Here is a 23,662-nt window from a genome sequence, read left to right as displayed (position 1 = left end):
TACCTTTGGTTGTTAAGAGCTAATAGATCTGCTTCATTAATTGCCAACTATTTTTAGCCCTACCATTAAATGGAGAGACAGAATGCATCTATGAGACAACAAAGCCTGCCTTAGCCCAACTGATACAAGCTTCGTGAAGCAGAGCTTTGTGAATTTCCTTTAGTTACAGAGGATCCTGGTCATACCTGCAACCATACAATGATTGGTCTTTGACTACAAAAATACTTTTCAGAGTAACTTTTTAAAATTATAAGAAATCATATGCTAACATTCTATAAAGCTTACCAAATAAAAGAAAACAGAAGGGGAAAAAATCGTCCTTCCTCTCAGCCACCCTGATATAATAATTGCCATTTACTCTTGCCTTCCAGTTATTTTTCAAATGAATATTTCCTATATATCTAGTAATAGTATCATGACGATTGGGTATACTTTTTATTTAATGCTACATCATAATTGTTGCTGCAGTGATCCTAGCCTCACTTTTAAAATAAACTTTCAATTCTGGAATAAATTTAGATTTATAGTTAGTTGCAAAGATAATAGAATTCCTGCCTGTCTTTTACCCAGTTTCTCCTCATGCTAATGTCGTCCATAACCATGGCACATTGGTCAAGTCTAAAAAATTAACTAGTGATAGTACTAACTAGTAATAGTACCGTATTATCAACTGAACTACACTATTTGGACATCACTGGTTTTTCCGTTCATGTCCTGTTCTGTTCCAGATCCAATCCAAGCTACCACAATGTGTTTGGTCAAATCTCATTGTTAATGACTGTCTTACGGTCCAACTATGTAATACACCGCTATTGACCTATCACCCTGTTTCTAAATATCTAGATTGTTTCTGTTTTTTCTGTATCACAAGTGATCACAGGCAGAACATCATGTGAGCAGCCTTCTCTTAAGATTCTTTTCCTCACAACAGACTGTAGCCACACTTCCAAGAGCCCAAGGAAAGGAACGTATTTAGCTCCGAATACCATTGCACATTGCCAAATTGTCTTCCAAAATGCCTGTGCTCATTTACACTGTCATAAGTAATTTTTTGAGAGTAGCACATTCATGTACTCTTGTCAGCATTCGTTACTATCACTTAAATATTTTGGCTAATTTAATAGGTGAAAATGACATCTCAATTTTTAAAAATTGTGTTTATTTGATAACTCGCCATTTGAATATTTTGCCATGTGTGTTTACCAGCTGTACTTTCTCTTTTGTGACTTGTCTCTTCCCATTTTATTTATTAGGGTCTGAATATGTTTTTTATCAATATGTATGAGTTTTATAATAAAGATAGCCCTTGGCCTGTCATTTTACTGCCGTGATTTATCCTTCGATCTGTTGTTTGGATTTTCTTTTGCGATTTTTGAAGAGCATAGTGAAAGTTTTATGATGCAGAATTCATCACTTTTCTTTTGATTTATTTTCTTTACCTTTTTTAAGGTTAGAAAGGTTTCTCCTCAAGAACAAAAATCTGATTTTAAAATCCAATTCTCTTCTGTAATTTGATTTCCCATCTTTAACCATTTGATTCATCTGGAATATTTTTGGTATTTGGCCCAAATGTCTGACCTGGCCACCTCTTGCTCACCAGCTGCAGATAACCACACCTCCTTCATCATCAACAGTAAAATCCATCTTTGTGTCCCCACATGAGTGAATGGCATACACCCCTCTCCCCTCTGTTGCCCAAGGCAGAATCCCTGGAGCTCTCCTGACTCTCTCCTCTCCTTCACCCCCCACATTCACTCAACTCCAATGTCCTATGGTTCTATTGTGTGGTTCTTCCTCGTACTTTTTTGGGGAAGAATATATACTGGTTGGAACACTTTTCCACCCCCACATTGCCTCATCCCTACTAGTCTGGCAGGTGGAGTCAGGTGTGTCCTTGCTTTGTGCCACAAAAGTGCCCCATATTGCCCTCTATGTTTGTCGCACCCAATTGTAATGTCCTGCCAACTTGTTTGTGGACCTCTGTCTCTTGCATCATTAATGTAGCCTCACTGACTAATCCAGTGCCTGATACATATAGGAGTTCAATACATATTTGTTAGGTATGTGAAAAATCTAATAAAGGAGTGAATATGCCAGTAAAATAGGAGTCATACCTAACTGTGTCCCAGCAGAGCTTGATTAGGATATTTTCCTGCAGGATATGAAGGTAAAGGGGATAGAATATTAGAATTCATGCTTTTTATGGTATGAAGATGTCATGGATACTGTAGCTTGACTTGTTCAACATCCATTTATCCTCCTTCTAAGTACCATGACTGTCATGCAAAAGCTGGAAAAATTAAAATGACACGTTTCAGACTGCCTTGCAGCCAGTATTCTGGACGTAAATTAGGTCTCACCAATGAGATGCATTCTTGGGACAAGTGGAAGGCAGGAGTGGGATGATGGCCACTTTCCTGCTGCTGTGTCTTCTGCCAAACAAGGCCATCAAAACATAAGAACTCATCTTTCCAAGGTTCACCATCACTTTGTGGGTATCTGAAGTCAGTCGCAGTCTCATGGCAGGATCAAGTGTAAAGGCAGAGACTTCTTGGTTTTGAGTCACCACTAAAGTTCTCTCTCTCTTTCTCATCTATATATTTATCTATCTATAAAATAGAGTGAATGGTGAGTCATGAATTCCATTCCACTGGCCTTCTCACCAATTCTGTAACCACGCTCTGCTTAAAATACTTTGAGTGTTTTCTGTTTTCTTTGCTGAACCCTGGCAGATACATGAGGACACAAGGACTGGTGTCCCACTTGTTGACCCAAGTAGCCCACCTTGATCAGTTGTCATTTTTCCCAAAGTAAATGGAGAAAGTTCTATCTCTAGGACTTAGGATGAAGTTGTGTTTACTGGTTATTCTGTGGTTCTGTGAGGGTCTGATAGATCATTTCCACTATCTTTCCCCCCCACTTCCTAGTCTTCTTTGAGATTTTTGTTAGCATAAACCTTTTAAATCAGCAAAAAGCTACCAGTAGTGGGTAATTATACAGCTAGACCCAAAGATAACAATACACAGAGAAAATATAAGTGAATCATTAAGATATTTAACATAGAAAGAGTACTTTTAAATCAATAAGAAAAAAATTAACTACCTAATTAAAAAATGCACGAAACACATGAACAGAGGAAGAAAAATAGCCAAGGAAGATATTAAAGTATTCAACTTTTTTCTTATCAAATTAGCAAAGACTTGGGTGCCTGGGTGGCTCCGTCAGTTGAGTGCCTGACTCTTGGTTTTGGCTCAGGTCGTGATCTTAGGGTTGTGAGATCAAGCCCCATGTAAGGCTCCACGCTCAGTGTGGAGTTTGCTTAAGATTCTCTCCTTCTCCCTTTGTCCTCCCACTTGTGCTCTCTCTCTCTCTCTACAGTAAATAAATAAATCTTAAAAAAAATAGCAAAGACAAAATAATACTCAGATCTGGTAAAGATGTATTTCTTTTACTGGGCATTCCCATACACTTCCATAAGCATCTAAATTGGTTAATTTTCTAGATGTTAATTTGGTTATATTTATAAAAAGTCCTTAAAATATCCATTCTCTAGGATCCGTAGTTCTTAGCTGGAAGCAGTTTTGCCCCCAGGAGCCATTTAGCAATGTCTGGAGATTATTTTTGGTTTTCACAACTACGGCTGGGGGGTGCTACTGACATTTAGTGCCTTGAGACCAGGGATGATATCCAACATCCTACAGTGCACAGGAGAGCACCCACAAAAACCCACCTATCCCAAAAGGTCAACTGGGTTGATATTGAGAAATTCTGTCTTTGATATAAGAATTTTGCTTTAAGGGATGCCTGGGTGGGTCAGTCAGTGAAGCATCTGCCTTCACCTCAGGTCATGATCCTAGGATCCTGGGATCGAGTCCCACATCAGTCTCCTTGCTCAGCAGGGAGCCTGCTTCTCCCTCTGCCTGCTGCTCCCCCTGCTTGTGCTCTCTCTCTCTCTGACAAATAAATAAATAAAATCTTTTAAAAAAAGAACTTTGCTTTAAGAATTTTTCCAAATGAAAAAATCAAATGTATTTAAAAATTCATTTATTTAATCCTTTTTGGAGAGCAATAAGTCTGTAACTATTAAAACTTAAAATGCATATACCCATACTTTTTAAAATTTTAATTCCAGTATAGTTAACATACAGTGTATATTAGTTTCAATTGAACAGTTTAGTGATTCAAACATTCTATACATTACTTAGTGCTCCCCACAGTAATTGTACTCTTAATACCCTTCACCCATCCCCCCACCCACCTCCTCTCTGGTAACCACCAGTTTGTTCACTATATTTAAGATTCTGGTTTTTTGTTTTATTTATATAATTTTTAAAAAAGATTTTATTTATTTATTTGACAGAGAGAGACAGTGAGAGAGGGAACACAAGCCAGGGGAGTGTGAGAGGGAGAAGCAGGCTCCGAAGGCAGACGCTTAATGGCTGAGCCACCCAGGCGCCCCTGTTTTTTTTGTTTGTCTCTTTTTTTCCTTGTTCATTTATTTTGTTTCTTAAATTCCACGTGAGTGACTTATCTCACTTAGCATTATACCCTCCTACCTGTGTTGTTGCAATTGGAAAGATTTCATTATTTTTATGGCTGAGTAATATTTCTGTGTGTGTGTGTGTGTGTGTGTGTGTGTGTGTGTGTGTGTACGTACCACATCTTCTTACCCATTCACCTATCGATGGACACTTGGGCTGCTTCCATAATTTGGCTATTGTAAATAATGCTGCAGTAAACATAGGGGTGTATATACCTTTTTGAATTAGTGTCTTCATATTTTTTGGGTAAATACCCAGTTGTGGAATTGCTGGATCAAACAGTAATTATATTTTTAATATTTTGAGGAATGTCCATACTGTTTTCCACAGTGGCTACACCATCGGACTGCATTCCTACCAACAGTGCACAAGGATTTCTTTCTCTCCATATCCTCACCAACACTCATTGTTTCTTGTGTTTATGATTTTAGCCATTCTGAGTGTGAGATATCTTATTGTAGTTCTGATTTGCATTTCCCTGACGATGAGTAATGTGAGCATCTTTCATGTGTCTGTTGGCTATCTGGATGTCTTCTTTGGAGAAATGTCTGTTCATGTCTTCTGCCTGTTTTTAAATTGGATTAGTTGTGTTGTATAAGTTCTTTATATATTTTGGATACTAACCGCTTATCAGATATGTCATTTGCAGTGTCTTTTCCCTTTCAGTAGGTTGTCTTTTAGTTTTATTGATTGTTTCCTTTGTTGTGCAAAAGCTTTTATTTTGACGTAGTCCCAATAGTTTATTTTTGCTTTTGTTTCCCTTGCCTCAGGAGACATATTTAGAAAAATGTTGCAATGGCCAATGTCAGAGAAATTACTGCCTGTGCTCTTCTCTAGGATTTCTATGGTTTCAGGTCTCACATTTAGGTCCTTAATCCATTTTAAGTTTATTTTTGTGTATGGTGTAAGAAAATGGTCCAGTTTCATTCTTTTGCATATAGCTGTCCAGTTTTCCCAAATACTATTTGTTGAAGAGACTTTTTCCCATTGCCTATTCTTGCCTCCTTTGTTGAAGACTAGTTCACCATATAATTTGAGTTTATTTCTGGGCTCTCTATTCTATTCTGTTCATATGTGTGTCTAGTAGTATATCTTGAAATCTGGGATTGTTCTCAGATTCTCCAGTTTGTTCTTCTTTTTTCAAGATTACTTTGGCTATTCAGGGTCTTTATGGTTCCATACAAATTTTAGGATTATTTGTTCCAGTTCTGTGAAAAATGCTTTGGTATTTTGAATGAGAGTGCATTAAATCTCTAGATTGAGGGACGCCTGGGTGACTCATTTGGTTAAACGTCTGCCTTCAACTCAGGTCATGATCCCAGGGTCCTGGGATTGAGTCCTGCATTGGGCTCCTTGCTCAGCGGGGAGCCTACTTCTCTCTCTGCCTGCTGCTCCCCCTGCTTGTGCACTCTCTCTCTGACAAATAAATAAATAAAATCTTGAAAAAAAAAATCGGTAGATTGATTTGGGTATTACGGACATTTTAACAATATTTGTTCTCCCAATCCAGGAGCATGGAATATCTTTCCATTTGTTTGTGTCATCGTCAATTTTTTCATCAATGTTTTATAGTTTTCAGAGTACAGGTCTTTCACTTCCTTGTTTAAGTTTATTCCCAGGTATTTTATTATTTCTGGTGCAATTGTAAATGGGGTTGTTTTCTTAATTACTCTTTGTGCTACTTCATTATTCGTGTATAGAAATGTAATAGATTTTGGTATATTGATTTTGTATCCTGCAACCTTACTGAATTCTGTTATCGGTTCTAGCAGTTTTTTGGTGGAGTCTTTAGGGTTTCCCATATATAGTAAGTATCATGTCATCTGTAAATAGTGGAAGCTTTACTTCTTTCTTACCAATTTGGATGCTATATATTTCTTTTTCTTGTCTGATTGCCGTGGCTAGGACTTCCAGTACTATGTTGAATAAAATTGGTGAGAGTGAACATTCTTGTCTTGTTCCTGATCTTAGGTGGAAAGCGCTCAGTTTTTCACCATTGAGTATGATGTTAGCTGTGAGTTTTCCATATATGGTCTTTATTATGTTGATGTATAGTCCCTCTTAACCTACTTTGTTGAGGGTTTTTATCATGAATGGATGTAGTACTTTGTCAAATACTTTTCCTGCAACTATTGAAATGATCATATGGTTTTTATCCTTTCCCTTATTGATGTGATATATTATGTTGATTGATTTGTGAATATCAAACTACCCTTGCATTCCAGGACTAAATCCCTCTTGATGATGCTGAATGACTTTTTATTGTATTGCTGGATTTGGTTCATTCGATGTTTCTAGGAATTTATCCATTTCTTCTAGGTTGGGAATTTGTTGACATGTCATTTTTTAAATAAAATTATCTTAGAATCCTTTGTATTTCTGTGGTGTCAGTTGTTATTTCTCTTCTTTCACTTGTGATTTTGTTTATTTGAGTCCTCTCTCTCTCTTTTTTTTATGAGTATGGCTAAAGGTTTATCAGTTTTATTGATCTTTTCAAAGAACCAGCTCCTGGTTTCATTGATCTGTTCTATTGGTTTTGTTTTGGTTTAGTTTTTATTTCACTTATTTCTGTTTTAATCTTTATTATTTCCTTCCTTCTACTGGTTTTGAGTTTTGTTGGTTCTTTTTCTAGCTCCTTTGGGTGTGAGGTTAGATTGTTTATTTGAGATTTTTCTTGCTCTTGAGGTAGGCCTGTATTGCTCTACACTTCCCTCTTAGAACAGCTTTTGCTGCATCTGAAAGATTTTGGACCATTGTGTTTTCATTTTCATTTGTCTCCGTGTATTTTTTGATTTCCTCTTTGATTTCTTGGTTAACCTATTCATTGTTTAGTAGCATGTTATTTAACCTCCACATATTTGTGGTCTTTTGGATTTTTTTCTTGTGATTGATTTCTATTGTCAAACTTGTGGTTGGAAAAGATGATGGTATGACTTCATTCTTTGTGAATTTGTTGAGATTTGTTTTGTGGCCTAATGTGTAACTGATTCTGGAGATGTTCCATGTGCACTTGAAAAGAATGTGTATTTCACTGTTTTAGGATAGATATATCCATAATTTTTAATAGGTGTCCTTCCTAGAAATACTTGGACATGTAAACAAAAAGGCACATACATAAATGTTCTTCTCAGTGTTATTATTATTTTTTAAGATTTTATTTATTTGAGAGAGAGAGTGAGAGAGTGAGCATGAGTTGTGGGGGGAGAGAGGGGCAGAGAGAGAAGCAGACCCCCTGCTGAGCAGGGAGCCTGATGCAGGGCTTGATCTCAGGACCCTGGGATCATGACCCAAGCCGAAGGCAGAGGCTTAACTGACTGAGCCGCACAGGTGCCCCCTTCTCAGCATTACTTTTAAAAGTGAAATTTGGAAAAAACCTAAATATTAATCAGTGGAGTAACAGTTAGTTATACACATGTGCTCTGAGTAGCAGAGTATTTGGCCTTCCCACCTCCCACTGCTCTTTTTCTAGGATCTGATTCTCCTCTAAGGAGCTTTCAGTACTATAGGTGGGATTGGTAGAAAAACTATTCCTAAGACTCCCTTCATCCTGTCAGTTCCCAGTTTGGAAACTAGAAAAAACTGATCTTTCCTCTCTGGCCCTTTGGTCGATCAGGAGGACGTCACATTACATAAGTTTGGCCAACCAGATGGGACTTTAGATCTTGAACCAAGGCAGAGCCAGAGAGTAGTTGAAGACCAAATCCCTGAGTGACAGCAGTGTGGCAATGGTAGGTGTCTACGGGCAGGGAGGGGTGGCAGCAGCCTGCTAGCTTGGCAGTTCTTGCAAAGGGACAGTACCAAGACTCTACTACTTGGCTCACCAGAAAGGCCTTGGTTTCTGTTATTAAAAGCGTGGGTGGTAGGCCCCAGCAGCAGTCTAATAAATTGACACATTAGATCTCTGTGAATTGCAGACACAGTACCCTAACTGATATCCTGGAGAATTCTACACAGTTGTTAAAAAGAAGGATCATCATCAGGACATACTGACAAGTGAGAAATCAAACTGAAGAACATTCATCCACTCAGTCTCTTTCATTTATTAGTCTCTGTGCTCTGAACTGGACACACCTAGTTCCTGCCCTCATGGAGCATTATTTATTTATTTATTTATTTATAAAGATTTTATTTATTTATTTGAGAGAGAGCGAGAGCACAAATGGTGGGGGAGGGGCCGAGGGAGAGGGAGAAGCAGACTCCCCACTGAGGGGGGAGCCCCAGGTGGGCCTCGATCCCAGGACCCTGGGATCATGACCTGAGCTGAAGGGAGATGCTTAACCATCTGAGCCACCCAGGTGCCCCTCATGAGCATTATTTAAAATCGCAAAAAACTGGAAATAAATTAAGTGTCTAACAGTAGTGGAAGGAGAAATAGTGTTAATGGCGGCATAAGCAGTATAGTAGTTCCCCACCTGTCTGTGGTTTCAATGTCAGCAGTTTCAGTTACCCACCGTCAACCACCTGTAAGCAGATGATCCCCCTTCTGACGCATCATCAGAAGGTCAGTAGTAGTCTAACACTCCATCACAGTGCCTCTGTCATTCGCCTCAGTTCACCTCATTGTGTAGGCATTTTACCATCTCTCATTATCACGAGAAGAAGGATGAGTATGGTACAATAAGGTATTTTGAGAGAGACCATAGTCACATAACTTTCACGGCAGTATGTTACTGCAATTGTTCTATTTTATTATTAGTTATTGTTAACCTCTTACTGTGCCTAATTAATAAATTAAACTATCATAGGTATATATTTATAAGAAAAAATATAGTATATATAGGGTTCAGTACTATCTGTGGTTTTAGGCATCCACTGAAATGTATCCTGCAAAAGTAAGGGGGAACTACTGTATACAGAAGAACTAACAGCCATTAAAAATAATTAATTTAATTGATAAATATATAGTGTCAGTTATATATATATATATACACACACAAAGTGAAAATAAGATTTAAAATTATGACTATGTATACATATTTATTCTCTATAATGAAGACAATAAAGAAAAATAAAAATTATATATGCATATATAAATATATACATACATATGTATGTGTATATATCTATATCTACATATCTGTATCTATATTTACATATGGATATCTTACAAAAAGTTGCATGTAACCAAAAGGAGGTACTGTATTCAAATGTCGACAGGACTTATTTCTAAATTTTGGTAATCTGCATATGTTATATTTATAAACATAAAATTTATTATTTGTAACCGTAAAATTATTTAAGATAGGGATACAGTAAAACATTTGAAGTTTCCTAACCCCATTTGACACTTAACCATATTTTTGAGATGTTCCATAATAAGAATTAGTGAACTATGTAAACAGACATAGCTATATAACACACCTATAAAACATATGTATGTCACTAAGTAGAAAGGAAAAGGTTCATCATCTTGCTTTAATACATTCCAAGCTCCTAGAGTCAAGTCGGAAGTGCTTGGCCTCCCTTTGCTGGTCCCCGGGGTGTTAGAAGCTGCAGACAGGACTGAGGAACACACCATTGCCGGGTTGGGAGGGGACAGCAGGGTTCCGGTGAGGTCAGCTGAGACAGGTGTGGCAGGCCAAGAGGGCTGATTTCCGGCCTGCGGCCTCATCCTGACGTTTGCTGTCCCTCTGTAAGTACACGCAAGGTGCACGCGCAGCCTCTAACACCGTCTCTTTTGCTTTGCGGCAGGCAAGATGGAGCCGCCTCTCGATATCGTGGTGTTGTCGTTGAACTGCACAGCGCTCAGCATCGAGTGGAAGATGCCAAAGCAACCCCAGATCCCCATCATTGGCTATATTGTGAGTTCCTGGGCACAGGGTTTTCCGTCATGGGTGTCGTAGGGGTGAATCTACGCCCTTCCCACCCTGCTCCTCCTATATAGGGCCTCCTTATACCAACCCTCCTGATTAATCACTGCCCCGGTCTCCTTACCAGAAACCAGAGGAAATGTTTCCCTTTTAAGGGTATTTGTAAGTGCCTGAAAGTCAGTGAGGATCTATGGAGTCCTTGCTCTGTTCAGGGATGGGAAAATAGAAACTGAGTAGATGTGGTTCCTGCTGTCCAGCTGCCCACAGTCAAGTTCAGAGGCTAAAGCAGAAACATGGGAAGTAATAGGGAGTCACTGTGGAATGTTGTCAACAAGTTCAAAATACTGTAAAATCTGAATTAAAGTAAAGACATGGACAGACAAAGCGGGGGAGGGAGCAGAGAATGCATTCCTACCTGTCAGAGGTTATATTGCACTAATTTCAGTTCACCAGCATGTTTTGTTTGAACAGGGTTTTCAAAAATGAGTCAACTTTTAGGAGTTAGGAGATTTCAGATAATTTGGAGTTCTGAAAGCTCTGGGAATATCCAGAGTACTGATCATACTGGGCCCATATTCCTGCGGGGCACTGAGCCCACTGGAACTGGGCTGCCCCCTTTAGATGGGACAGACCCACCCCCGCTCCCCATATCACCCAGACCTGTAACTCTCTACTGCCTCCATTTCACCAGAAATAGGCCCTCGTCCTATTGTCTTCTTAAGGCAGAGAAATGTGTTTCTAAACTCCTGTTCCATCAAAAGTGGGGCGATGGAAGATTACCTGAGAAAGTCATGGTTTGGAGAAGAAAAGCAGGGGTTGGGGCCAGCCCTCTCCCTCCCACGTCACTGATCCAGGGCTTCCTCCTGGCCTCTGCAGGCTCATGAGTGTGCAAGCCCAGCTGGGGTGGGGGGAGCTATGTTTGTTGTAGAACGGGTCGGTAGGGCCAGCGAGGCAGCGCACCTTGGAACCCATTGTGGTGTGGTCTGGAGCTAGAACCCCAGACCCTTGACCTGCTGGAGAAGTGCTGGCCCCGCTGTCACCCTGATGTCCGCCTCTTCTCCAGATCTTCTACTCTGAGGTCGGCGTGGACAAATCCATGCAGGAGCGGTGGCACCCTGTGCCGCTCAGCCAGGACGGCATGACGTCGGTGAGTAGCCCCATCAAGGCAGCCCCCTCAAAAGCATGCCTGTGCTTGGCATTGTAGCGATATTCAGAAGGATTTCTAATCATGTGCGTGTCTGTGCACCGCTGTATATGTCATAACCACGTGTGTATAATTTACACACGTCTTTCATGCACATGCCCTCATCACACGCCTCGCCTCGTCTCCGGGAAGGCAGGCACGTGCAGAAAGTTCTGGGCAAGCACTTCCAGCCTCGACTCAACCCACCCCATGCATCCGGTGAGAAAACAGCCTCCGTACAGCTGTTCTTCCCCCTCTTTTCCCTTCATGAAGTTCAATTCTGACTTTTGAAAAATCCCAATAAAGCTTTATAAATAAATACGACACATCTGTATCCTCCCAAGTGCCTGCAGACACAATGCAGAAGAAAATGATGTCATTCGGAATGTATATTCAAACGGTCCAAGTTGTTTATTTTTCTTGTCAAGCTCAGCGCCTGGTCCTTCCACTAACCAGTTGCTGCCTTTCTGTCTATTTCTCTTCTCTTTCCTGTCAAGGTCTCCCTGGGTGAATTTTCCTGCCTTAGGAGTGTTCTGTTTTCTTTCCTCCACTCCCCTCCTCCTTCCCTGTTCTACTACTATTACCCGACAGGCTAGGAATCGCTCTGCCAGCATTAGCACCACCACCCAGAATAGTGCCGCAGGGCAGGGGCAGCTGGGTGTTTGTGACTCCCATGTTCTCCGGGGCCGGCTCGGCACAGACACCCGCTTGTCCGCCAGGACAAGTAGCTACAGCGATAGCTGGGCACCTGTTACCTGCCAGCCGCTGTGCCTCCTGCTTTCCATTTGCCTTCCCATTTAATGTTCACAACTGTCCTATGACCTCATTTTACTGACGAGGATGCTGAGACTCAGACAGGTGAAATCACTATCCCCAAACCACACATTAGTGAGGAACAGAGTCAACTGGAAACCCCTCGTAGACGGACTTCGGAGCCCCGCTCTGGCATTTTTTTTCTTTCTTTCTTTCTTTTTTTTTTTTTTAACCAAAGCTCTTCAAAAAGAAGAGGTGTACATTTGCAGCCTGTGTGTCCTTTGCATGATACGCTTTTAATCTCAGACTTTTGTGCCACCTGCCTCATTTGCCCTAGAAGCCCTCAACCCCAACCTCTGTGGTTTACTTTATCCTAAAAGGGGAGATTGGCTTAGCCCAGCTAGGAAGCCACCTCAGCACTGGAAATTTGAACAAGCACCTGGACCCCACCAAGGAGGCAGCAGTATCCCCAGCCACCAGCCTGCAGCACAGTCCAGGCAGCGAGGGCACTGTGCTGATGACAGGTGTCTTGGAGTCTGGACAGTTCCTCTGGAATCGAGATCCTGCCCTGAATACTCTGGCAGGGTATTCTCTGGGGAGGGCACTGCAGTGCAAACGTGAAGCAAGGGACTAGGAGGGAAATAGGTACCCTGGGCTTTCCGACATCCTTCCTGCACTTACAGGTTGGGTGACTTTGGCCAGAGTCGCCTCACCTGGCTAAGCCTTACCTTTCTCCCATGAAACAGGTATAATAATTACACTGTTGTGTCCAAATAAAATGGCATATGTTAAAGCCTTTGGTTTTAAAATGTAAAGAAGCCAGATAGATGTTACTGATCATTCCTGATGATCATTGCCTTTATGTTAAATATATTCTCTCTGTTAATTACATCCAGGCATTAGAGTATGCTATCAAATTATACCTTGCCCATTTCAACAGATTTTCACAGTTGCTGCTATATGCCCAGCATAGGATAACACAGAGTCCCTACTCTTGGGCAGCTTTTAGTCTTATTGGGAAAATCCCATTCTTGCTGATAAACAGCTGGAAAGCAACATAAGACCAGATGTCATTAACATGCCACTTAATAGACAGACTGAAGTATCCAAAAGGGAGAGGTTAGTATAATAGCAAGTCGTCGAACTAGGGGCTGAGAATTGAAGCAGGGGCAATTTCTGGAAAGGCAGAGGAGAGGGAGGAGCACTGAAATCAAAAGGAATGGTGTGAACCAAGAGGACAAGCATTCATGTGTGTGAGCATGCCCGTGTGCTCGTGTATTCTGGTGGGGAGGTGGGGGGAGGTGCAGAATATCCAGAATGGAGAGAGGAAATCGTGCGTGAGTCAGGAAGAGGGGAGGGGTCTGGTATAACAGTGGGTTCTGGATTCAGAGACTTGCATTTAGCATGCTGTATCACAACAAGCTAACCTTACTGGACCTCAGTTCCCTCGTGGACAGAACGGGGAGCCAAATAGTATCTATATCATAGATAGCAATCTGGGGTTTCCAAACTGTGCCAGGGTGCTCCGGGGCTGTGCAGCCAGCTCACAGGGGCGCTGGGGAATGTAGCGGCTTTTCAAGGGAAAGAGAGACATCTGTGTGAACTGCCACTACCAGGGTGTTTGAGTGTAACTATGGAATGAACGGAACACTTAGGCATTTCTTTGGCATTAGAGGTGCTATGAAAATATTCCTGAGACAGCAAAGGTGCCATAAGCAGAGAAAGTTTGGGAACCTTCTGTCCTGTATCGTATCAGCCTATAGCATGAGGACGCTGCGATCAGTAAATGGGGTCGTGGCCGTGGAGCCCTCAGCACCGTAGCTGACACGGAGCAAGAACTGAGGGAGTGGTCAACAGAATTCAGACGGAAGTTGTGTGTTCGCTGCCCGTGGCTGTCTGTAGAAGGGGGGCTACTCTACGGGTTTATTTGCAACCTGTAAGTTGTCCTTTCCCTTCATGTTGTTTTGGTTTTTTTTTCTCCTCTGCAGGGACAGTCCGATCATCGGAAGATTTTTGTAAGTATGCTTCAGAAAAGTTAAACCCTTGCCCCAACCCAGGATTCAGGGGGTCTCTTTTCACAAAACATGGATTTTCCCGCATCTTGCTCACGCCGATTAAGGCCCGAGGGAGAGTGCTTAGTTCCCGTGTAAGCAGGGACTGTGGAGCATACCAGGTGAATTTTTAATCATTTAGAAAGAAGTCACTTTTATTCTCCTCCTTGCCGCTTCATCTCACACGGCAGAGTAAGGTTAAGAGGAACGTTTTTAAAGGTTGAAGTTATTTAAGCTCTGTTCAAAACTAGGTGAAAAAGACTGAAAAGGAGAGAAGATATTTAAACAAGTGAGCACCTCTGCAGGGTGGTACCCCTCCCCCCCTTCTTTCTCTTTTCCTCACTTCCGCTAAGGATTCCAGTCCTCCTTTTCCTCACTTCTGCTAAGGATTCCAGTCCTTCTTCTTTCCTCACTTCCGCTAAGGATTCCAGTCCTCTTTTCCTCACTTCCGCTAAGGATTCCAGTCCTTCTCCTTTCCTCACTTCCGCTAAGGATTCCAGTCTTCTTTCCTCACTTCCGCTAAGGATTCCAGTCCTTCTCCTTTCCTCACTTCTGCTAAGGATTCCAGTCCTTTTCCTTTCCTCACTTCCTCTAAGGATTCCAGACCTCCCCAGTAAGCCAGGATCAGGTCACCTCAAACTGCTTAACTTGCTGGATTGAATGCCAACCAGAAGATGGGTTGACCACCGGTTGTATCCCTTGATGATCTGCTTATACGGATGCTTCTGAGTTGGTTAACATTTGACACTTACCTTCTTCTTAGAACAACAACCTGCAGGTTTCAACCTGGAAAAATAAGTAGTAAAACAAAGCAGGGTGATTTGGTCATATTTTAGAGTTGGAAATAACAAGCGAGTGTTTAAACTGTGGGCTCCACACTTTCTGATCATTCATATCATCAGTAAAAAGTATTTGAACACACACACACATACGTGAATTATACACATGCTACTCTACTAGTATATTATGTACATTAGAAAGTTCCACAGAATCTTAAAGGAGGAGATAAGATAGAAATAGTTCTTTTCTTCTGGCATTTCAGAAGATTATCTTGCTCAGCCAGGGGGATACACTATCATCCTGCTTTGGAGTCCACTGGTCTGGTTGACCCAGAACAGTGATTGTACTTGGGTCTTATCCAAGGTTAGAGAGAGAAGACGTAGGCAAGAATCATGTGACTTGCATGGAGTCCCAGCTCTGTCATCACAGCGAGGGTCGTCTTGGGCAAGGTGACTGAACCCCTTTGAATCTCTCTTTGACTGTAAAATGAAGGGGTGACCTAGTAAAGGTTCCTAGCTGGGGGTTCTTTTGTTCCCTCTGGGGCATATGGACATAAGTGTGGACATTTTCGTAGACAAGCTTCAGGGACACTGCTTTCCCTGCAGTACACAGGACAGACCCATACAAGGAAGATTTGTACAGCCCCAAAGCCAATGCTGCCCTTCCTGTGAAACTCTGGAAGATGCTTTCTAGCTTTCTATGACCACTCAGGGAATAAAATCTCCCGACCTCCTCCCTCCACTCTGGCCTGCATAGCCTTCCTCAGGGCCATTGAAAGAAGGATGTTTGGAAGATAGCGCTTTTCTGTTTCTCTGATGCCTTCCATGTAATGATGCTAGATATTCACAACCAAGGCCCAGCCTCAACTTGTAGAGTGAACTGTGAAGTTGAATCCAAGGTTATTAGCTACCAACAAGGTCATTTTAGAGCAACTGTAGAATTTTGGTGTTGAAACTTTGGCCCAGAGAAGTGAAGTGGCCTCTCCAAGATCACAAGGCTATTTGGCAGCAGAACCCAGGTCTCCTGGCTCCTGGTCTAGTGCTCTCCTGCTTCATGCTTTCTCTCAGCTCTGCTCCCTGGATGCCCTTATGGTATAGTAGCTCCCATCTGGCTTCATTTCTGGAAACAAATGACCTGAGTTTCCAGCAGTAGCAGAAAAGTATGGCATGGAAGGGGGTAGAGGTGGAATCTGAAATCAGGGTCAGAGATTGAAGTTCAGAGTCATTCAACATGGTTTTATCATTGCAAAGAGGTATTCAGTTAAAAGTAGTCCCATATTTTTAGGGGCTCCTTGTACATAGCTATCCAGATTGGTTTTGGACATTGGGTTACATAATGATTAGGATAAAAGTCAAACAGTCCAAAATGTCAAGATAATAGTGATTCTAACAAAATGTGCATTCATGTTTCCTTCAAGATATAACCTATCTGGTTATACCCAGTTTGGTGGCTTCTATCTGTCAGAGACCCGGAATCCTTCCATCTCATTGCTCTGCCAACCCTTCTAGCCCTCCTTCCCATGGCCCAAATTGCTTCACTGGCACATCCACATTCTAGCCAATAAATGAGGAAAAGAGGAAAGGGAACACAGTCCTTCCTATTAAGGAATAACTCAGAAATCACCCTCAGCATTTTAACTCAATTTCTATTGGACAGACTTTAGCCACATGGCCAGAGCTGGATGCAAAGGATGCTGGGAGATGTAGTCTTTGGGTGGTGCTGGCCCAACTAATATACAGGGGTTCTGTTATAAGAAAGAAGGGAATGAATATGAGGAGACAATTAGTCATCCCTGTCACAGACTGTGAAGGGAGGGAATGGGACTGGTACAGTAGATGTGGAAAAGGTGGTTGGACATCTGAAAAAGAAGGTAAGCATGGCCCAGGTAAGGACTCAGGAAGTGGAGGAAGGGAGCAGGTCTGAAAAGCACGTGGAGGTGGCTGGAGGGAGGTGGGTAAGAGAAAGTCAGCCTGTCTCTGGAGTTGCCAACCCCGGGGCCTGGGGCAGGGGTACTGATAATCAAGATGGAGGGGTCAGTCGTAGAAGCTGGCTCTTGATGAGGTAATCTGCTTATATTGGACACCTTGATTTGATTTCTGTCTTTCACTCATTCACTTTGCTTCATTCATTTACTCATTCATTCATCAAAAAGCATTGCTTAAGCGCTTGCTACCTGCCGTTACTAAGCTTTAGGCTGCCAGAGGGAAAAGAACTTGCTCCTGCCCTCAAGTGGGTGCGGAGAAGGTGACAAATAAACAGACACTTAACAGTCGAAGGTGAGTGGTGCTAAGATGCAGGTATACCAAGGACGCCAGGGAAGCATAGAGGAGGGGCGCCTAACCAGACTGGAGGCTGGGGGTCAGGGAAATGAGGTAATGTCTCAGCTGAACTGAGTCATGAAGGATGAGCAGGGGTGAGCCAGGCAAGAGTGGGGAGAAGGGCATTTCATATAGAAGGAGCAGCAGGTTCAAAGGCCCAGAGGCAAAGAATTGAATGGCATAAATTTGAGCCCTGCCAAGTTCTTACGTATGATCAGAATGTAGAATGAAAGGCAAGGAGGTGACATGAGGTGATGCTGGAAGGATAAAGAGGGGGACACAACTACGCCATTCTAAGGGGATTTTAAAATGGAAAGTGACATGCCCAGATCTGAGGTTTAGGAAGATAACTCTAGCAGATGGAGTCTACACTGGTGGTGTAGGCAGCTTGGGTGGCAGGGGGAATCGGAATCCAGTGTCATCATTACGAGGACTTGGACTTAAGTGTCATGAGGACGAGATGACCTAAACAGATTGAAGTCACATGAACTAGTCCCAGTGACAGTTTTGGTAACTGGCTGAATGGTAGTTAGAGAGGAAGTGTAAACACAGGGAGGAAAGTGTCAAGAATTTGTGGTGTGGGTAATGAGAGAGCGAACGCAAGAGGTGAAGCAATTTCTTACTTTGTTTTCAATAGTGGGAGGAGAAATGATTATTGAGCTTTGGTTATGTTGAACCTTAGTGCCGTGTGGTTGTTGGGTAGAGATATTCCACAGGCAGTTGCAAAGCAACGTCTGGACATCCAGAGGCGGGGCAGAGCTGAGAGGCAGATCTGGGAGGTGACAAGCGAAGGTGCTGCTCGAAGCTGAGGAAGTAGTGGATGAGCTTACCCAGGCAAGACGACCGAGTGAGAGGGCAAGATGGCAAGGGGTGGCTTCCTGGGAAAAACCACCATCTATGGGGCAAGCAGAGAATGGGGAATAGGTGGAGGGTATTGAGAAGGAGCAATGAGAGAAGTAGAAGGAGACCAAGGAGGAGCAGAGTCATGGCTTCCAAGGGAACCAAGAAATTGAAGAGGCAAGGCTAGGCGACAGTATTGAAAGGTACAAAAAGTCAAGTTCAGAGAATCATCCCCATTGGATTTACTACAAAGTCGTGTGCTGACCTTGCTTGGTAAGAATATCTCAGTAGGTTTGTAGCGCGGAGAGGCCTGGTGAGGGGTGAATAAGATGTGAGGAAGTAGAGGCAGCTCTGTTAAGAAAGCTGCCGCTGTGGAGAGGAGGTGGGCACATGCGTACTGGGCAGTAGTTGGCCATTCTCGGGGTGGGAGAGACTTAGCACTGTGAGTACTCACACAGGCACCGGGTAGATAGGGGAGGGGATGGAGTCACAGGAGAAGGCGGGCGACAGATGGAATGCAGAACGCAGGGGGTGGGCCGAGCCCTGGACCTGGGGTTTGTGCACCTGGCTGCCCATTAGCCTCAGCTGAGCGCTTTACGCTGACACCCAGGGCCCTGCCTTGCACGGATTCTGACTGAAGTAGTCTGGAGGGGACTACAGGCATTGGTAATTTTTTTAGTGATTCTAATGTGCACTTGGGGTTAAGGACTCCTGTAGTAAGTATTCGATAACTCTTTGTTGAGTCCTTTAAAAAAGTTTTGATCAGCGGGCGAATTCTCCTTAGCAACAATGAATATTTGATCATCTGCCGAGGGGGCTGTGAAGAAGTCCAAGACAGGGTCCCTGCTCTCCAGGGGCTTACAATCCCAGAGGAGAAATAGTAATATATACTTTGTAATTTATAAAAGTGCAAAATTAGTGGCACAACCGTTGGCAGGGTGAGATCAGGTCTGGGTGTTCTGGTGTCACGGGGAAGGTTTGGGCCTTGGAGGAGTGGTGGAAGCTAGGTAAGCAGGAAGAGGAGGGGCCTCCCATAGGACAGAAATCACAACAACCCATTTCTTGAGGATATCCCTGGTCCCAGCTGCTTTACGCACATTATCCCAAATATTAGCGCTATGCAAGAGAGTTCTATATCTCCATTTTACAGAGGAAGAAACTGAGGCTCAGGGGATTTAGTTTCAGCTAGCAATAAATAAGTGGCAGAATCAGGATTCACGCTTATGACTAATTGATTTCAAAGTCTGTGTCCTTTCCACTGTAGTGTCCTGGGACCCCCAGGGATTCCCAGACTCCCACTTACTATTTAGCACTGTAGCCCCAGGGGCATGTTGCTTTTACCAAAACGTGAAGTGGAGCAAGGCTTCTTCAGCTGGGGCCTTGGGGTCAGGGACACTGTGCAGGTGAAGCTCATGTACATCCTTCATCGATGTGGGGTCCCTGGACCAGCAGCGGCCCTTGGAAACGTCTTAGAAATGCACATTCTTCAGGCCCCTTCCCAGATGTACTGAATCAACAACCCCGAGGGGCAGGCCCAGCAATTTAAGAAGCCCTCCTGGTGATTCTGATGCAGCTTAATATTTGAGAACTGAAGTGTGAGTCCCTACTTCATTGGTACAAATCAAGACCTTGATTTGCTGTTGCGGCTGGTCTCTGAGCATCTGTGACATGCAGATGGGGAGAAAAAAACTGATGGATTCCAGCCCTGGAAAGGCAGTACTCTGATCTAGGAACTCAAATGTTAAAAGCAAGATCTGGTAGGGTGACTGAGTCTCAGTTCTAGAATAGTGTATAGATACCAATAAAGGGTAATACTGTAGTTGTGGGAAATATGTGATGGTGTTTTCCTCTTTGCAAATTTTAAAACTTGGCCAATCGTAGAGAAAGAAAAACAATCTTTGTCCCAAGCAGTGTCACAGGGGCCTCGAGGTACAACCCTTATGGAAATTGTCTGGTTTGCTCTAAAAGAACTGGCCATTGGGGCGCCTGGGTGGCTCCATCGTTAAGTGTCTGCCTTCGGCTCAGGGCGTGATCCTGGAGTCCTGGGATCGAGCCCCACATCAGGCTCCTCCGCCGGGAGCCTGCTTCTTTCTCTCCCACTCCCCCTGCTTGTGTTCCCTCTCTTGCTGGCTGTCTCTCTCTCTGTCACATAAATAAATAAAATCTTTAAAAAAAAAAAAGAAAGAACTGGTCATTGACACATTTCCCGTTTGGTCATTGACAGGAGGAAGTGATCGGATATTTGAAACCAGGTACCGAATATCAAGTGAGCATGGCAGCTTATAGCAAGACTGGCAAAGGGCGGCTTAGCTCTCCTCAGCATGTGACCACGTTGCCCCAAGGTAAAATGGGTTCAGTTCATTACAAGTAGGAAAGCAGTGGGTGCTATTCATTCATCCCTTCATTCAGTATATATTAGTGAGGACCTACTGTGCACCAGGCACCATGCTAGGCTTGGTGTGAACCAAAACAGGCACAGCCTTTGCCCTCTCAGAACTTAGTGGAGTGGGTCAAGACATTACCTAGTTAAGGTGTAGTCAGTGGATTGTGGTAGATGCTATCTAGTGGTGTAAGAACATGTAGGGGTGAGGTAAGAATTCCCTGTAGGGGGTGAGGTAAGAATTCCCTGGGGAGATGGCTACTAAGTGAAGGTCTGACCAGTAAGTGGGAATCAGGAAGGGGAGGAGGGGGAGTGGGAGAGGGGATTTTATAGGCAAAGGAAACCCAACGAAGGCTTATTGAGGTACACTGTGCTGGACACTGGGGGACAAAGGTGGCTCCATCACTATTGCTCACAAACTCATTGTGGAGGGAGAAGCAAACGGTAGGTGAGTAGCTCCAGGACATCTGAGGTCGGTGCAGCAGGCTCTGGAGCACTCAGGAGGGAGCACTCCTCTACCCCAAGGCTCAGGGAGGGTTTTAGAAATATCCACTTTGAAAACTACGTAGGATTACTCTAGGAAGAGATGGCAAGAAAAATGTTTCTGGCATTAGCAATAGTGTAGGTAAAGTCTGGGAGATGTGAAAGTCTGGATATTAAGATAGTAACAGCAGTTTCCTTGAGGTGATAGGATTGTGGGTGACTCTTACATCTTTACACGTGAGGGCATGTCCCAAATGTCCTACCATTGGTATGCATTCTGATGGTGGGGGCGACACACATACACACACACACACACACACACACACACACACACACACAAGAACTGAACATGAATGACAGTAATGCTATGCATTTCATTTTCCTTGCAGGTGTCAATTCCAATATACAGAGAAGAAAGGTTACTAGGAGGTGGGAGTGTAGTTGAGGGCTTTAAAGGGTATGCACCATTGTGTGTCCCAGGGCCAATGGTGTGGTTGTAATTTAGTTAGATTTTCAGCCAGGGCATTGGGGGAAGGAGGAAAGACCAGCTCTCATTATCTCAAATCCTACATGGTAAATCCAGTTGTGATTTCGTGTGTGTGTGTGTGTGTGTGTGTGTGTGTGTGTGTTTGTTTGGCTTGGATTTGGAGGCTGTTCTGAACAGAGGTGTTTAGGCTGTAGGAAGCACATGTGCTTTTTATATATTAAACGTCTGCAGCAGCAAAGACCACAGCCAATTCTAGGTGTTTGCTGTCCCGCCTAGGTTCCTGCATGCCGCCGACAGCACCCCAGCAACCGCATGTCACTGTGGTCTCTGATTCTGAGGTGGCCATATCTTGGAAACCTGGGAAGAGTGAAGGAAGCTCCCCCATTGAGTACTATTCTGTGGAATTCATCAGGTAAGTTTTGTGTCGCCCTCGAAAGCCCTATGTATTGACCTCAGGTATTCCAAGCATGACAGGATACTGCATGGAGAGTTGTCTCCACTGTATGTGTATTTAAGAGATGACAAAGGCTTGAAGACCTATATTTATACTCTGTCCCTGGGCCAGCACCTGTCCCCACACCGCTTCAGAGGCCGGTCATCTGGTAAACCGGGCGCTCACCTTATCTCTTCCTCATCTCCCCTCCACCATCAGGACTGTCCTAGGCTCTAAAAACTCCCGAGGCATCATTGCCACAAGCCTGCCTGCATTTCAAGCTTGAAACTTGCCTCCCTGGCTTTGGAACATTATACTGAAATAAATATTTGATGGTGATTTTTCTTGAGGGAGGGGGAAAACAAACAAATATAAGTAACTGTTTCTTCTGCATACTTATTGCTGTGGGACAGATGTCTTGGTTTGGTTTCCACTTTTTTCTCTCCTGTACCTCTCCAGTTCTCATTATTCAGCTTAGCAGAGGGTAGAAGAGTGATGAGGAATTCTTCCAAAAGCTTACAGATAGAAAACATGGATTCTCAATGCTGCTATGTAATTGTAAGCAAAAATAAATAAAACAAAAACAAAAACAATGCACACATACCCCCCACACACATACCCCCCCCCACACACACATACATTCACACACATACACGCACACCCCTAGCAAAAAGGAATTCCCAATCTAAGGCCCTTCCTCTGAACTCTAGCTGCAGTTGAAGTGTGAACCGAAGCGCCTGGCTGATGCACACGCCTGTGGAGTTAGTGTTCCCTACATTAAAGCTGGTGGGGTGTGTCTAAGGCCTGCTGCCTCATGGATTCATAAAGAGACTAGTTCAGCACCTCATTCCCGAGGCTCTCTGAAACCAGGACCAAATGACTCTGCCAAGATTTTGATTAGCCCTGCTCTGTGGCTTGACTTCCTCACCTCCTCCTCTGTGGTGGAAAATAGATACTTGTTTCTTCAGAGAGGTGCTGCACTAGTCCCTTTAATGCTTGAGGACAGAGCTCATTGCAGGCAGGACTTGTTGACTTACAGGTGGCAGAAGGCTGGAAGATGAGGTGGTAATGTGGAGGCTCCTGGGACTTCCAAGTCCAGTGGCAAATCAAGTTCAGGGAAGATCTGATCTGAGCCAAAGCAGCCATTTGTCTCCATCCATCTCTGTGCTATGCTTTCCCCTTTATTGGTTTCATTTTCAAGCAGGCTTTTCTGGTGTGGTGGCAAGATGGCCACAAGGCACCAAAGACTTGCCATCTACTAGCATAACTCCCCACTGGAAAAGAGTGGCCATTTCTCAGTGGACCCATCGGAGTCTCAGTGTCCATTCTCATTGGCCAGGCTTGGGTTCCTCCTCTCTGGGCCAATCGCTGTGGCCTGGGAGGAGGCTACACTAATTGATCAGGCATTTCTTCATATTCTGAGCTCTGGGACTAAGGCCTGGTGGTTCATTGACCCCTGAAGTACATGGATTGGGAGAGTTCAGAAGGGTTGGTTCCTCATTTTTTAATGAAAAAGGGAAGACCAGATGCTGGGAAAATGAGGGGGGGGCAGGGAAGATGGCCACTGCAAAGCTCCAGACAGACGCTCATCATTGAAGATAAT

At 43.4% G+C, this 23,662-nt stretch overlaps 1 protein-coding gene across 1 annotated transcript in view; it reads left to right on the top strand.

Moving 5' to 3' along the window:
- The window catches only part of EGFLAM (EGF like, fibronectin type III and laminin G domains), a 178,784-nt gene that overhangs the window by 57,754 nt on the left and 97,368 nt on the right, over positions 1–23,662 (top strand). The window contains exons 2-6 of the mRNA XM_045787293.2: positions 10,233–10,342; positions 11,415–11,498; positions 14,276–14,302; positions 20,501–20,618; positions 21,903–22,038. Of these exons, the coding sequence (XP_045643249.2) occupies positions 10,233–10,342; positions 11,415–11,498; positions 14,276–14,302; positions 20,501–20,618; positions 21,903–22,038 (475 nt within the window). The remainder of the gene's footprint in view (positions 1–10,232; positions 10,343–11,414; positions 11,499–14,275; positions 14,303–20,500; positions 20,619–21,902; positions 22,039–23,662) is intronic.

Source organism: Ursus americanus, chromosome 15 (genome assembly GCF_024610735.1).
Source record: "Ursus americanus isolate L20-20 chromosome 15, mUrsAme1.1.p, whole genome shotgun sequence".
NCBI lineage: Eukaryota > Metazoa > Chordata > Mammalia > Carnivora > Ursidae > Ursus > Ursus americanus.
The sequence above is the reverse complement of the archived record's forward strand: the minus strand, read 5'-3'. Positions and strand labels throughout refer to the sequence as shown.